The sequence below is a fragment of the Styela clava genome, chromosome 1 (genome assembly GCF_964204865.1).
Source record: "Styela clava chromosome 1, kaStyClav1.hap1.2, whole genome shotgun sequence".
NCBI classification, from domain to species: domain Eukaryota; kingdom Metazoa; phylum Chordata; class Ascidiacea; order Stolidobranchia; family Styelidae; genus Styela; species Styela clava.
In genome coordinates, this window is record NC_135250.1 from 14,766,917 (window position 1) to 14,782,188 (window position 15,272).

Genomic DNA, 15,272 nt, shown 5'->3' on the forward strand with positions numbered 1-15,272 from the left:
AATTAATACAAGATATCGAGTGTGTTGTTTTGACAATTGTTAAACAATTACTATATTTACCACATTGCAACTGCATGTACCTAATTCCAACAAAAATTCAGCACTCCAGCATTAAACAATTTACACAAAAATTTACGCATTTAAATGGATTAAAAAAAAAACACACAATCAATATTTTTTTCGATCAATTTCCTATATTTTGAATGAAACAAGGAGTTCGCATTTAATGGTGGTTCACATACAAAATACATATCTGTGCAGGGCAGCAAAGGACCTCAACTCCATACATGTGTATATATCTCAGCTTATAATAACCAATTATAAGTAATTATAATTAAGAATAAGTTTTTCTCACTTCGGAACACCAAGAATCATTATCATCATCGTCATCATCACTTCCATTCATACTCAAATCCTGTGTATTGTTTGATTCAATGTTTCGCTGCTCACCCTCATGATCATCAGCATTATGAGACTCTTCCTATAATTATAACTTCCTTATTAAAATAAAAAGGATTTATGACAGTTAATAAAATAACCAACTGAACAAATATTCAGATATTCGTTATATTGAATAAAAATTAAAGCGTTTGAGTACCCACCTTTCGCTCATCATTATTCAAACCAGGTGTAAATTCAATGGCAGATAGATTTAAAACTTGATCAGCAATTTGAATTTCTCTTTTTATGGACTGAACGTTAACAGTTGGAGGAAGAATTGCACTGTTTTCTTCACAATGCTATAGAATGAACATATAATCAATATGGAATATTAAAATTTCAACTATTAACAAGAATAATACATTGTGATATTTTGTAGTTGATACAAAAAATATATTGAAAACATTTTTTTTTATTCCGCTACATGCCAAATTCAATAAAATATTGGATATCAGCCAAATTGAACTTTTTGATACCCTCATGAATATCTTCCACTGATTTTTACAATGCCCTGTAGAGCAAAGTGTAACAGCATCTCCAACTGCCAATATCATTGACTGAGCTCTTGTTAATGCTGAATTCAATAATCTCACATCCGAAAGAAATCCAAAATTATCACCAGTAAAACAAAATTGACGACGCATTACAGTGCTGAGAATGACAACTTTGTATTGTTGACCTGGAAACAAAAGGTTGAGCATTTCATTGGCTAACAAAATTTTCCTTCTTCGCTTATTGGCAACACTATGGACTATTTGCAAAAAACAACAATGTTTCTTGTCTTGATTAAAATACTGCTCCACATCAATAATGTTTTTTCAGTTATTTTCAATTATTTTGTGTTTGATGAATATAGACAAAAAGTGTCATTGATACAGGAGGATAGAGGAAAACCGTTTTTTTTAAACATGTTGAGTGAAACAAAACTTTATTCAAGAATAGTGAAATAAAAATATTAGATTAACAATTTGCATAGAATAGCGTAGATTGCATAGCTTTTTAAGATATGTGAGGTATTTCTCGAAACATTTCTCGAAATGGAGCATATTAATGATGAATATATTACATAGTAAACGTTTTTGGCGCATACCGATAATATGATATGATTATTTAAACACAAATTCTAGAGAATGGGTATGGTACATGTTAATAATTCCGTTATACCGTAAATTGAAATCTTATACTAAATATCAAAAAAAGCATTTCATAGAAAATTTATACCTTGAACATTCCTCACTGTTTGAACAGAAACGTCTTCGAGTCCATTTTGTCGAAGAACGCCTCGGATTAAACGAGTCTGGAAAAGAACAACAATATACAATTTATTTGACTAATAGGCATCAACAATGCAAAATTCTATTTTTGTACAATACATTTATTGTTTTTGTTTTTTTGTGTTTGGCATAGAAATAAATATATTCATTGCATGCTTTTTTTGCTGCAAAGATCAACCAATCATTTATTTGATTGTTTCAAATAAAGTATAAACAACATAAATGTATCAGTTCTAATTAAAAACGATGAAACTTCAGTTTTGCTGAGTAAAACTTACTACTGGGTCACCTATTCTGAAATCTGATATAAGTCGTTTTCAACAAATTTTTAAAGGGAGTAGCAGTATTGCTCATTCAGTTTTATAGTGAGGCATAAAATATTTTTCTTGTAAAAGTTATTGTAAAAAACTACGTTTTACCCATTTTAAAAAAAATGCAGAATTTTACACAAATCTTGGACTCAAAATGGAAATGAATATGTCATATGTACAGTGATTTAGGTTAGAGCAGAGTAATTATGCCAGAATTGAGTCTTTTGATATTGTTTGAACCAGGTTTAAATAAAAGAAAAAGCATGGTTGTATGCAAACCTATAATTAAGTAATCTTGGTAACACTAAATCAAGTTAGACCTGTGGGAGATCTGCGGTAAGCACAACAATATCTTCAACTTCAATCAGTTTGAGTTTTTCGCAAAGTTCTTTACATTCAAGCATGATTTGGAATGCTTCCTCTTTATTCACATATTCTCCCTCATCTGTTACAATGCATTCACCTTCAATAAGATAGAATATTTTATTATAGAAACACTTTTAGTGTTTTAGGACAATAGAGATAAGAAATAAAAATAGAAATTGATCAGTCAAAAAGCAAGAATTATGTTAGGTATCATTAATTTAAAAAATAACACTCTACAATAGACTTTATGCAATTAATTTATTATCAATGTTAGCATTGGAGACGAAATCTAGGGTTCAAAATCCTATCTCGCACAAATCTATAAATCGTGTCGATAATGCTGAAACACATAAACACATTCAGTTTGCATATCAATGAATACTTGTGTAGAGACTTATTTAAAGTGAAAAAGTTAAATGCTTACAAAATTATCAATGATTCGAATATAGTTGCACGCAATCAAAGCAATTGTGAGCAATATATTTTTATTTTCTACAAAGTATAAGCTAAGAGACATTAATGTACATGATATTATCTTACCTTGTATGTGAATGAAATACACAGATTGTGCTCCACTGATACATTGAATATTTCCAGTTTTTTTCAATATATTTTCTTTGTAAAAAATTTTAGTTATCAAGTGCAATATTCCATCAACACAACTAAAAATACAAATTTTGATTGTAAATCTTTCAAAAATGAAATTTCAAAATGAGGCAAAATGGAAACAACTATTTTTTGAAACCTTTGCAGTGTAAAAAAGTTGCAAAAAGTAATTTTCCCTACTACTAAGAACACAAACTTTATGTGAGAAGAATTGGAAGAGATATAATGAACTTGCAGTACTAATAATTGTCATCAAACTACAGTGATTTCATCGTTAGGCATTAATGACATATAAGTTCTATTTTATATTCGCAAATATAATGTAGTCTTCAAATCTAGAAAGTTGATGCAACCAAGATGAGAGGGTGAGACAGAGCCTAAAAATTGATTGCAATTTTGATCTGAGACACTGGCATCTAAATAACAAACAATTGAATGAAAGGTGGCATAACAGACACATTTTTTGCAGATATCATATTATTGAAGAAAATTGATTTTTTCATTCATAGATATTAAAAAATGTAAAACCTATCATTTTAAAATTCACAGGACTACTTTACAATAGGCATTAGGCAAACTAATACGAAATGTGATTTTAAAAGCCCATAGACTAAAAACTAAAATACTCAATAGATGTATGCAATCACAAAAAAAATTCAAATAAATCAATGTTTTACCGATAGTTATTTGTCAAAAGTACTCTGCATCTTTTGTCGACATTTTCATAAGCTTCGTAGACTCTCTCAAGCAACGTTTGAACTTGGTTACTTGAGGTACAATACATCTGAAATAAAACATTTTACAGCTCAGACACTACAACTCACTAATTTAAATTGGTGATTGGGACATTGTGCTAAGCAATGGAACACGCTCGACTAGGCTATTAGCACATCATGCTAGGCATTAGGAACATGCTCGATATTGCACCTATTATAAATATTAACTTCTGTGCTAGTTTGCAGCTTTGAATCCTATGGGAGATAATTATGTGTGAGAGAATGCTGGACTTGCGGCCGTAGGTTGGCTCACATACCTGCTGGTCAGTTACGCCTTCCCTCACCACCAAGTCCATGCAAAAATAACTGTTTAACTATTCCCATACCCGACATGAACTGGTGATCGTATAGGAGGCAGTGGTTCGCCAAGTGATTGAGCCCTCATATTTTCTTCCTCCCTCATATTTTATTCCTATCCCTAGGATAAATTTAGAAATCATATCCATCCTATCCTAAATCAGTTCAAACAAGCTTTTCACTTTTGAATGCACCATGATGTTCAAAAACTTTTCTCTTTCATTATATATATATTGACTTCTTATGCACATAGTAGTGGAAAACAACAACAATTACCTTTTGAGTCACTTGTTTGTGATCACCAGCAATGACAACCCTGGTGTTTTCCAAACTTGCTAATGTCAAAGGCATTATAACTTCTGCTTCCATAGCCTAATAAGATTTATTACGTCATTGAAATTTTTTTTAACCATAGATATATTAAAAAGCTGAAATGAGCAAAAGACACTAAACTACATTGAAATGCAACAAAAGACCAAATTTAAAGGGATCCTAATTAGATGATGGTGGTGACTCCCAGTAGTTTGCAAAGAAAGGTCATTCAGTGAATTCTCTAACAATTTATTATATAATTTGTAACAACTTTTGCATAGGTTATAAAGACATTAAAGTACATTTTGCAGGTTATATTTTGAAAAAATGGTGGCAGAAGCAGGGGTACAGTCAAGATTTTCAAAAGAGTTAGGAGGTTCAAAAGAGAGTATTTGAACGTTTTGTCATATTAAACTTAAAAAAGTTAATCTAAAGTTAATCTAAAATCCTAAAATGCGCAATAAAATCCCAATGAGTACAATTTATTTTAGTACAATAAAAATTCATTGGCCAGGTTTTACACTGATAAGATAATAGATCATCACGATTATGATCACGAATCGGTGAAAAGACTTGTGCGGCCCTAACAGTAATTTGAGAATGAATAGGAAGATTGACTGTTTAAACTTTATTGACTATAGCATAAAGGCGATTCAGCATAATGTTTGGCGTCCCATAGTATGTGAACCAAGATATCGGACAACGGAATGTAGTATTTGTACCAGGTTAGGGTTAGGTCATGATTCTATTCCAATTTTCCTTATTTTAGTTCTATTACGAGTTCGGGGACTAGCCAAGTGACTCCCGAAGTATTTGTACCTGAAACTATGGCGTAACCCTAACCTGGTACACATACTACACTCCGTTGGCCGCCATCTTGGTTCACAGCGGAAGAAATGGTGTTTTTATATTTGTTATGAGTGAGTTATGAGTTACTTTTGAACCAAATAAGTACAGGTTGCGAAAAGACCTTGAAATAATACCAACCAACCTGTGAAGCTTCATCCAGAAAAATATGAGTGAATACATTTCCTTCCAATCCAGTTTCTATGCCGAGAGCCATAACAGCAGAGAAAGTTGTAATCACTAGTTTGAATTTTCTTAATTCTTTCAAACTTGGATAATAAAATGTACCATTTTTGATAAGGCAATATTTTCGCACTGATTCCTTGAAACAAATAGTGGATAGAATAGAATTTCATAATTATGCAGGAGAGAGATTATTACAATAAGTAGTTTGAAAATAAGCAAATCAGACAATGAAATTGATATTTTAATATGACAACAACACAGTTCTTCAAACTTACATGTCAAGTTGAGATGGGATTTACATATTTATCTTGGGGAGAGGAAAGGAATAAGAAAAGTACACTAAATAGATAAAAAAGATAAATTAAAATCGAACAGAAAAAATTTAAAAACCTCAACAGTTCCAATTCGCCGTTTGTGATAATACAGTCTCAAAATTTTTCCTCTCCACTTTTCAAATTTATGATCTTCCAAATAAGAATCTGCGGCACTGTAGGCAAAAAAACATATGTATGAGCCATGAATGAATCGTTCGAGAATGAGAATAAATAGGAAAATGTATACATGACATTCAAGTGAAAACTTGTATATCGACAGAGCTGAAAAAAAAAGAGTGGGAAATTGAATTTGGTGTTTTGTATTAGCCTTTTTAAGGCTGGCTGATAATACTGTACAAACATAAGGCATGAATGGACTCAGTTTATTGAAAAGCATATACCAGTACCTATTTGAATGAGTACAGAGAAGAATTGTTGTTTCCTTTTCACCCATTTTCATCAGCTCTATCAATATGATTTTGAAAGTATGTGTTTTCCCAGTTCCGAATGGTCCTGCTACTATCAAGGGTGGATAACTTTTATTTAGGTTATGAACGCCATCTTTCTTTTGCCATTGAAGATAATCAAAAACTGCACTCTGAATAATAAGAAAACATCAAATAAATTACGGTATTTCTGAAATAGAAATGGTACTTAGTACTTACAATATAAAAAATATTTATTTTAATAATTTAACTGTGTTTACCTGATAATCATCCAACTCCTTACATTTCAATTTAGTAGAATCATAGTTCAAACTAGCATAATTCTCGTGAGCTGGACATATTAATGATGTTTTTTTCTTCAAACAGTCAATAGCATAATGCTGTAGGCAGAACACACTCCTATCAAGTTGAAACTGAAGCAGTAATTTTCTTCCTTCATGAAGTTGCAAATTTTTTGTACAACTACATAAAAGTAAACAATCTCATTAGGGTGAACACACAAAAAAATGCAACTTGTTTGAAATATTGGATAGTACTGACGAAATTTTTTATATATGTTATTGTTGTGGTGCCGCACAAAAATACAAGCATAGTATTCACAGGCAGGATCAAAAATATTATTAGAAAAAATATTATTGTGAATAAATATTATACATAGAAGTCATATCATTCTAATAGATGGTTAACTGAAAACAAACTGTTTTTATCATATCACTTTGGCTACAATTCTGTTCGCTGTGATATTCAAATAAATTATTTTTCCACGATCATCATGAAAATATCTATTCTGGATTTCAAAAGATTGGTAAATTTAACAAATTTTCATCACAACTGTTGTTAAATTGTTTTTTTCAATCATAAAACCAACCCAGGAGCAGTACTTTTTTCTAAAACCCTTATGCACATCAGCTGATTTGCAGGGTAGTGTATGTAGATAAAGCAGATTTCACAATATTCGACCAGCTCTGGTTTGGGACAGGCGAATTTAGGAAGAAACAATCTTATTGCTCATGATCATCAGATTAAAGCAAGGCAAGGATGAAACATGAAATAATTGTGGCGCTAATTGAAATGAATTATTAGTGTTTAGTTTTAAGGTTCAGTGGTGCATAAGATCTCAATGAACAATGTACAATGTTTTGAAAATTGTTACTAACTCATCAATGGTTTTTATCTGTGTGTGTATTGGAAATTAACGATAATGAGAGTGGAGTGCTCAGATGAGGTATGTGAATGGAAGCAGCAGGAATGATGAATGTAGCTATAGCAAAGACACCTAACCCTAACCACAGTTCTCGATTTACATCCCATGATAACCCATAAATAATGAATAGAAATAACATACTTGGGTGATATATCAATCAACACTTCACTTTCATTACAAGAAATTATAATAGCTTCATATGCATTTATGTCATCTTTTTCACCTATGAGAACCTGTTGAGAAAAAACAATAAATCATCTATAAGCATCTTAAAAAACTAAATCTAGGATGGGCATGCGTGTTGAAGAATGCCATGCCACACAGTGATATATAGTAGACATCATTTGAGTTATACCATATAAGTTGAAGCAATAAGTTGAACAATTTTAGACATAACCAAATGACAGTTCTAGTTTTAGGTTCTGGGAAGCCGAAATAAATCAACTGATGGCCAATTAAGAAGTTTAAAACAAAAAATGTTCGAATTTGCTAAAAGTGATTTCGAATTACAATTCCCAATGGCAGAGAATTATGGGGGTCATGAGATGTTTGGAGTTGTAAAAAGGGTTTAGTCAGTATTGATATTCTGCTTGTTAGTTCCATTAAATGATTCTTACAAATGATTAAATGATATTTACCGGTAGTAATAATTTTTAATGCTTTAGGGATATTAAATAGCACTTTGCAATATTTTTTTCAATAAACACAAAAATAAATAATATATTTTATAAAAAACAAAAATTTTTCAACATTTCCAAGGATTACTAGTAAGCGCTAATCTATTCTCATGTATAATTTCAAGTTGTTAGTTTTGTAAGATAAAAACATATGTGAAAATTCAAATGTTTACATATTTACTCACCGATGAACAACAAGTTTCTTTAAAAAGCAATCCTTCATCTGTTGATACACTGAATAAAAATAGGTATTCGTATATTTATATTAAATATATATGCGTGAAACATTTCAAAATAAAACTGAACTGCTTTTTCACAGATCTATAGAAGAATAACGGTTCTGAACAAATATTCTAATAAACTAAATATTATTTTATTTGTGCAGTTCAATTTAAAATTTTGAATTGTCTAACTGTTGTCATTTTAAGACTTATACTGTGTTATTATATTTGACTTGACAACAAAATGAATCGAATGGATTTTTCATACATGTGAATGGCATGCATACATACTTTTCCATACTATATAAAATGCATTCAAGTTCGGGGTGTAAAAATAATTGCTAATTTCTTGTGTCTGATTATTAGTTCATTACAATGTTTCAAATGACTTCTTTCGAAGGATTCTATGAATATCAAAATGCTATGTATCAAGAAAATGTTCAAGAAGCACTACATTTCTGATTAAAAAAGTTTACCCACTTTATAGGAAGTTGAAGCTTTGCCAGCACATGGCCTTCCGAATTTCCTGTTGATAAGACTTCCAAATCACATTCAATATTCAACCTGTGGAATATATTGAGTCATATTATTACAAAAAAACATTATATCATCATGTGTGATAAATATACTGAACTACTTTACGTTAATTCATATTCACAAATCAAATACCAAATACAACAAAAACATTTCAAATTGTTTGTTTTCTTCTTATGCAGTTTAAACTTTAGGATAACATCATAAGTACTTGTGAAAATATGTGCTATTTTTTCTTACTTTGCAAGCACAATTCTTCTTGCTTCTTCTTCTTCATAAAGCAAATTGTGCATTTTCTCTGCATAGTTGATTCTTGTTATGTCTGTAAAATCCATAACATCACTCCTAACCTTTGGAGGAAGATACTCGTTTTTGAGCTCCGAAATTCTTTTTTCATATTTTCCAATCTGGTTTGTCAGCATAGGATGTTTGATAATCTTTCTATGTTAGAAATACAATTGTATAATTATGCTCAAGAATTGTAATTTTTTTAGATGTGATATTAAGTTATGTTACATGCAATACATATGATAAAGTCAAGGAAGTTATAACAACAAATAAGTTATTCACTTTAATTACAACGTTATTCACTTTAATCTCTGGGGATATTTCCTTAAATGTGGAAGATTCATATTCAGGTACATTGTTGTCATTTTTTTTAATTAATCACACTAGATTAATCACCAAATTTGAATGATTCAATGGTGATACAAATGACTCAATGATGAAAGGTTTAAAATTAAAAACCCCTATATTGCTTATGTTTTCATACAAGAAATTTGGGACTTCCGTCATATGTGAACCGAAACGTAGTAAGTATACCAGGTTAGGGTTAGGACATAATTTCAGATACAAATACTACGAGAGTCCCCGAACTCGTAATAGAACTAAAAGAAGGAAAATTGGAATAAAATTATGGTGTTACTCAAACCTGGTACAAATACTGCATTCCGGTGTCTGCCATCTTGGTTTACATACTACAGGATTACCAAAAATTTATGCACAAAAACATGTCAGTATTGTACTAATAATCGTATTTGAGACAAATTATTCAATGGTGGAGTATGAGTTATCATAATCAACATTTTAAAAAAGAATGTTTGTTTGCATCTTTAATGAAATCTAATTTAGTGAATGTGCAATTATATAATAAATAGCTGAAATGACAAATACTTTGAGAACCAATGAATAAAAACATTTTTTTTATGATTGAGTAAAACGTCTTGGTTCAAATATATCTGATGTATATTTGCGAATGTATTGTGGATCGAGATACCTGTCAGAAATCCAGTTGTTTTGAAGATTGTTTTCAGGAAGTTCAATGCCTTCACCATGTACGAAAACAACAAATAATAGATTTACTGGTTTTTGTCCATCATTGAAGTCAAATACTAATTCTCCAACATGTTTTCCATAACTGTTTGGATTTGTGAATAACACCTAAAATGTCAGGTCATTACTTTAGTCAAAAACATTTTATTAGCGCTATGCCAAGCCTGATGATCGAAGACAATACAATTAAAGTTAGTGGGGGAATACTGAAATTTGAACTTTAGAAATATACTTCCACTTGGAAGTTTTCATATGTACGGTAGATACTTGTATCAACACTTAATTTACTTTACCAGAAATAACTAATCACTCTCATTGGAGAAAATTGGAGAATAAGAAAATTATCAGTATCGATCTGTGTGCAGAAAGATCTGTTTCTGTAGTCATATTTATGTTCTCAAACAGCCATCAAATAATGAGCATCAGTGCAACATGAAACCATTGTTTACAGACATTAAGTCTAATTTTCTGTATTTATCAAAAACTATATATTTAATTTAATCATCAGCACTTGAACTTGAGGTTAAAAAATTACCGTACATTGATTCAGCAAAAACCATGTACTATGTGGTTTTGAAATTGTGTTGAAGTTCGTTCACAAAATCGTCTGTGTCATAAAAAAGCTCAGTTGGCACATGTCTTGATGCCAAATTATCATTGAAAATATTCTTTCATTACTATTTCTAAGTGCAAACCCATGCACATATTTTTATTTAGTATCTTGCTGATTTTGATAACAAAAAAATAAAAAATCCATTGTAAGATGTTGCCTTGGCTATTCATTCCTATAATTGATTTCTGAGTATTTGTATCATTCAAATAGCAGTTAAATTTATAGTATGCATCAATATTGTTTACATAATATGATTACCATAAATTCCAAGTTTTTTCTAATATTGTCATCCAACGCAATATGATATTTGTAATGAGATTGATCAAGATGTCGTATTTCAAATCCATATTTATATGGAAAACTGACATGATTCAATTTCAACTGCAAAAAATAGAAATATTGTTTACATTGATTATCAACCAAAGATCAATTTTAAATAAACTAAATATTTGTAGTATGTAATAATGAAAATATACAATATTTCAGGAATTCATGTCATTCTAATGCATGTAAAATGGAAACAGTTATTAATTTTTTCAGCTTGACAAGTGTTTCATGAAACGTAAATTGGCTTTTTTACATTTGAAATATTCGAAATACATTATTAAAAGCTAAATGGAAAAATTAATTACTGAACATATAATATTTGTCAAAAGTGAAGAAACAATCGCCAAAAATCAATACAGTACTACTGGGCAATTACATTTGTATCAGTGATGTTGATCTTCAATTTCCATTTGGTTTTCTCGGTTTTGATATCAATGTCTTTCGTTGTTTCATCAACTTTGAGTTGAACTCCTTTCAAATGTGTAATCTCCTAATGATTGAAAAAAGTCAAATCATTTTCTGTACAATAGACCGTCAAAAAAGAAAAAAGCGAAAAATAAAGCAAATATAATGAGATAACCTAAATAATGGTTGGCATAAAGATTGGCATTCCTGATTACTAATCTTCAGATCACGCCCAAAAAAAGAGAAAAAATAAATCACACTTATCACTCTTACCAATGTTGTAAAAAAGGCAGGTTATTTCCATAGCTAATACTTTTTTATAAAAAAGACATTACTTCGATTAATAAAATAGTACAACCTATTTATTCAATGCTATACAGTAGTGGTTATTAAACTTTTCAAGTTGGTGCCCCTTTTAAGAATTTTTCGAGAAATAACTAGCTAACAATAAGATAAAAATAACAGATAATAAGGTGAAAGAATGTTTTATTTAAAGAACACATTAAAAGTATGTGAATGGAATGCATATATTCCAAAATAAAGAAAGATGAATATCCAAAATGAGGCGGGCAAGATCAAATCTAACAAATATTTTTATTTTTAATTATTTCCATGCCCCCTCAAAAATTGTCTATGCCCCTCTTGTGGGGCATGCCCCACTGTTTGAGAATCACTACTATAGAGTATTCCCACACTAACCTCCAGACGTTCTGTTTGAATTCTTTGTTGCAGAATTGAAATATAGTTTTGAGGTATTTCAGTGAGATTGAATCTGAAGGCAGAAATATAAAACAATAAATAAAAATAATGTGTAATATTAATACACGATACCATTAGATATTTGTCACAGACAGTACGTTTCTCAAATATTCTTGATATAATATTTGCTATTTCAAAATGATTGATATAAAATCACATGAACACCAAATATTTTATTTTATCATAAAACTTGTTGCCTAATGGAAAAACTACCATAAGTACTACATGAGCATGATTCATGATTGTCATTCCATAATAAAAAATGCATGGAAGCCAACAATATTTTTACTTTCCAGATTCTATATTCTTTATGATTATAGGAAATATGGTATACTTGTTTCTTGCTTTCTCTAGCAAAAGTCGCTGATTCCATTCCTCAAGTTCCAAGTCGCTATGAGCATTTTTACAATTACAATCAGGAGGATAATTTTCCTCGTAGCTGAAAAAGCAATAAATACATTAAAATTACTGCCTTATTTAAAACAGTTTTGTTTAGAAATTAGTTTTATGTATAATCTTCATGCAATTCCATTACTGCATTTAAACTGTATATCAATACATACGGTATGCTGTAAATGATCATCTTAAAAATAAGATTTATTTGAAATAATAACATGATTTGTGTGATGATCATTACTTGAGTAAAATAAAAATTAGTGACAACAACCATGAACAACAGAGAAAATTATTTACTAACTTTATCAAATGACTAAGCCCAAAAATGTATTTTTAAAATTTGGCACTAACAACATTTTTCACACTAAATACAATTACCTGCATAATTCAAAATCCCTGACTTCATATTTTTTGAATATCCAACTTGTTCTCTTTTTGATATCAGGAAAATGGACATGATTTTGTCCCATGTACTTTAAATATTCATCATGACTAGAAAAACCCAAACAGCATAGATCACAATAAAACATCCCATCAAGAGTTGCCCCTAAGAATAATGTTGCTTTTAATAGTGGTAACTATATGTTTATATATGTGACTTTGAAATATCTCTTTTGTCCTCTTAATATTGTCGGTGGCAAATTCTTTTGAATCAATGTTATTCTGAAATGAATATGAGGGCATAAAGCATATGTCAAAAGGTGATTTTCTAATTCATGTTAAATTAAAATCAACTGGGTAAATAATTTTATGTGTAGAAAAAGTTTAAAAAAACTAAAAATAACTAAAATATTTCAATTACATTACATTTCAAGCAAATAACATGTTTGAAGGAAGAACAAAGTTCAAAACAATTTTTGTATAAAAAAGAATATGGATATGATGACTAAAATATTATACTGTTTATTGGGGCTTGTCCTTTGCAGAAGTTCACAAGCCATTGTCTGGATGTGCTCCTACTCTCCAGCTTCCACACTTGAAGTTCCAAATAACTGTGCGCAAATGTGCATTTCGTTTTAGAACAAGTTCCTCGAAGGTGATGCCTAAAATTACAACTTCATTTGTTTGGAAATTGAAAAAAATTATAAATTTTATTGAACTCAAACTCTCATATACACATAGAACAGAAACACATTATACAAGAAAATATGATGTACTGCTTCTTATTTACTAGTAACAAGACCTAAACTTTCTTTTCTGTAGCACACATTCATTTTTCGAAGATGAACAATAGAATTGTTATTTCCATGTATGCTGTACCAAGCAACATCACATATAGTTTATCCTTCTATTAACAGCAAAAATTGTCTCCAGGAAAAAAAAACCAACCTGCACATTGAGTTTCCCCGTGTAGTAGATCTTCTCTCTCCAATTATTTCATATTCATAAAAAACTACACCTCCATTACCATGAGTTATTTTCTCATAAAGTAGTAGTCCTTCACTTTTTTCACACCAAGTACAATGCAGCCGTAATTCTGGAAATTATAGAAGTTTTTCAAGTTCTATCAAATATTCCAACAAAACAAGTTTCTAATTCTGGATCACAAATTTAGATACCTGTGGCTTTAAATTACACCAAACACATCACAGGCTAAAAATATAGGGTGTGACATTCACCTTATACAGTGTGGTATAAATATGGGAACCACAGAGATTTTGTGTTCTTTCAAGATACATAGAATAACAATAGGACTAACATACTTTTTCCATCGCCAATTTCCATCTCTTTCACAATGCAGGGTTTTAGCTTGTAACATGCTTCACAGGCATAGAAAAACCTTCCTCTATCGCATTCATGCCTCAAGAAGTATTCAATTTTTTTTTGTTCGTTACTTTTGTCACCGTGCAGACCTTTATTATTGTGGGTATGTCGATTCGACGAGTATCGACGGTCCCTTCTTTTTCTTGGTGGAGTATGCTGGACAATAGTTGGTTCAACTACATGTGTGACATCGTCAATGTCTAAAATTAATACTTCAAATTAAAATACTGATTTTATATGCCAGGGGTTCATGATACCTAGATGTGAGGTCACACAAAACAATGAATAAGTACCAAAACTTTTGCTCAGATTTATTGAAGAATAACATTCAAATGGTGCGGCGGTGTGGCTCAGGAAGAAATATGCTCGCCACCGCACCTCTGATTACTCTGCGTGGGTTTGCAGGTTCGAATCCCATGCAGGGATGATTATGGTCAGGAGGATTGCTGGATTCCTCGTCGTCCGTCGTAGGGTGGTTCACGTAACCGCTGGTCGGTTATGGCTTCCTCCACGAACAAGACCATGTTTCCAAAAACAAATAACTAACTAATTCCGTACTTGACATGGAATGGTAACCGGACGAGAGACCGTTAGCCATATGTTCAAGCCGTTTTATCGACTTTCCTCTTCCCGGGATAAATATGTAAATCCTATCCTATCCGAATTGGCATTCTGATGTCACTGCCATTGTTGGAAATAAAACGTATCATATTCCATATATGATGGAATAATAGTTGAAGACAATTTTTTTAGTTTTAGTTTATTGTCAAGTTCTCATAAAAATCACAAGAAATTGATCATCTCCAGATGTGGCAATTGGCCTTGCTATATACTATGTAAATCTGCAAATGCAATAATACAAACT

The 15,272-nt window shown here is 30.8% G+C and overlaps 1 protein-coding gene across 2 annotated transcripts in view; it reads right to left on the bottom strand.

The window, feature by feature from the left end:
- The window catches only part of LOC120347014 (3'-5' exoribonuclease HELZ2-like), a 46,414-nt gene that overhangs the window by 24,781 nt on the left and 6,361 nt on the right, over positions 1-15,272 (bottom strand). For both annotated transcript variants that reach the window (XM_039416824.2, XM_039416832.2), the window contains exons 5-29: positions 14,347-14,607; positions 13,973-14,120; positions 13,544-13,686; positions 13,022-13,190; positions 12,582-12,686; positions 12,188-12,260; positions 11,460-11,573; positions 11,015-11,137; positions 10,088-10,251; positions 9,052-9,252; positions 8,758-8,841; positions 8,242-8,290; positions 7,521-7,612; positions 6,436-6,637; positions 6,137-6,327; positions 5,806-5,902; positions 5,375-5,551; positions 4,348-4,443; positions 3,676-3,782; positions 2,933-3,054; positions 2,347-2,489; positions 1,663-1,738; positions 918-1,120; positions 603-740; positions 356-481 (exon numbers count right to left, since the gene is read on the bottom strand). In XM_039416824.2, coding sequence (XP_039272758.2) covers positions 356-481; positions 603-740; positions 918-1,120; positions 1,663-1,738; positions 2,347-2,489; positions 2,933-3,054; positions 3,676-3,782; positions 4,348-4,443; positions 5,375-5,551; positions 5,806-5,902; positions 6,137-6,327; positions 6,436-6,637; positions 7,521-7,612; positions 8,242-8,290; positions 8,758-8,841; positions 9,052-9,252; positions 10,088-10,251; positions 11,015-11,137; positions 11,460-11,573; positions 12,188-12,260; positions 12,582-12,686; positions 13,022-13,190; positions 13,544-13,686; positions 13,973-14,120; positions 14,347-14,607 — 3,404 coding nt within the window. The remainder of the gene's footprint in view (positions 1-355; positions 482-602; positions 741-917; positions 1,121-1,662; positions 1,739-2,346; positions 2,490-2,932; positions 3,055-3,675; positions 3,783-4,347; positions 4,444-5,374; positions 5,552-5,805; positions 5,903-6,136; positions 6,328-6,435; positions 6,638-7,520; positions 7,613-8,241; positions 8,291-8,757; positions 8,842-9,051; positions 9,253-10,087; positions 10,252-11,014; positions 11,138-11,459; positions 11,574-12,187; positions 12,261-12,581; positions 12,687-13,021; positions 13,191-13,543; positions 13,687-13,972; positions 14,121-14,346; positions 14,608-15,272) is intronic.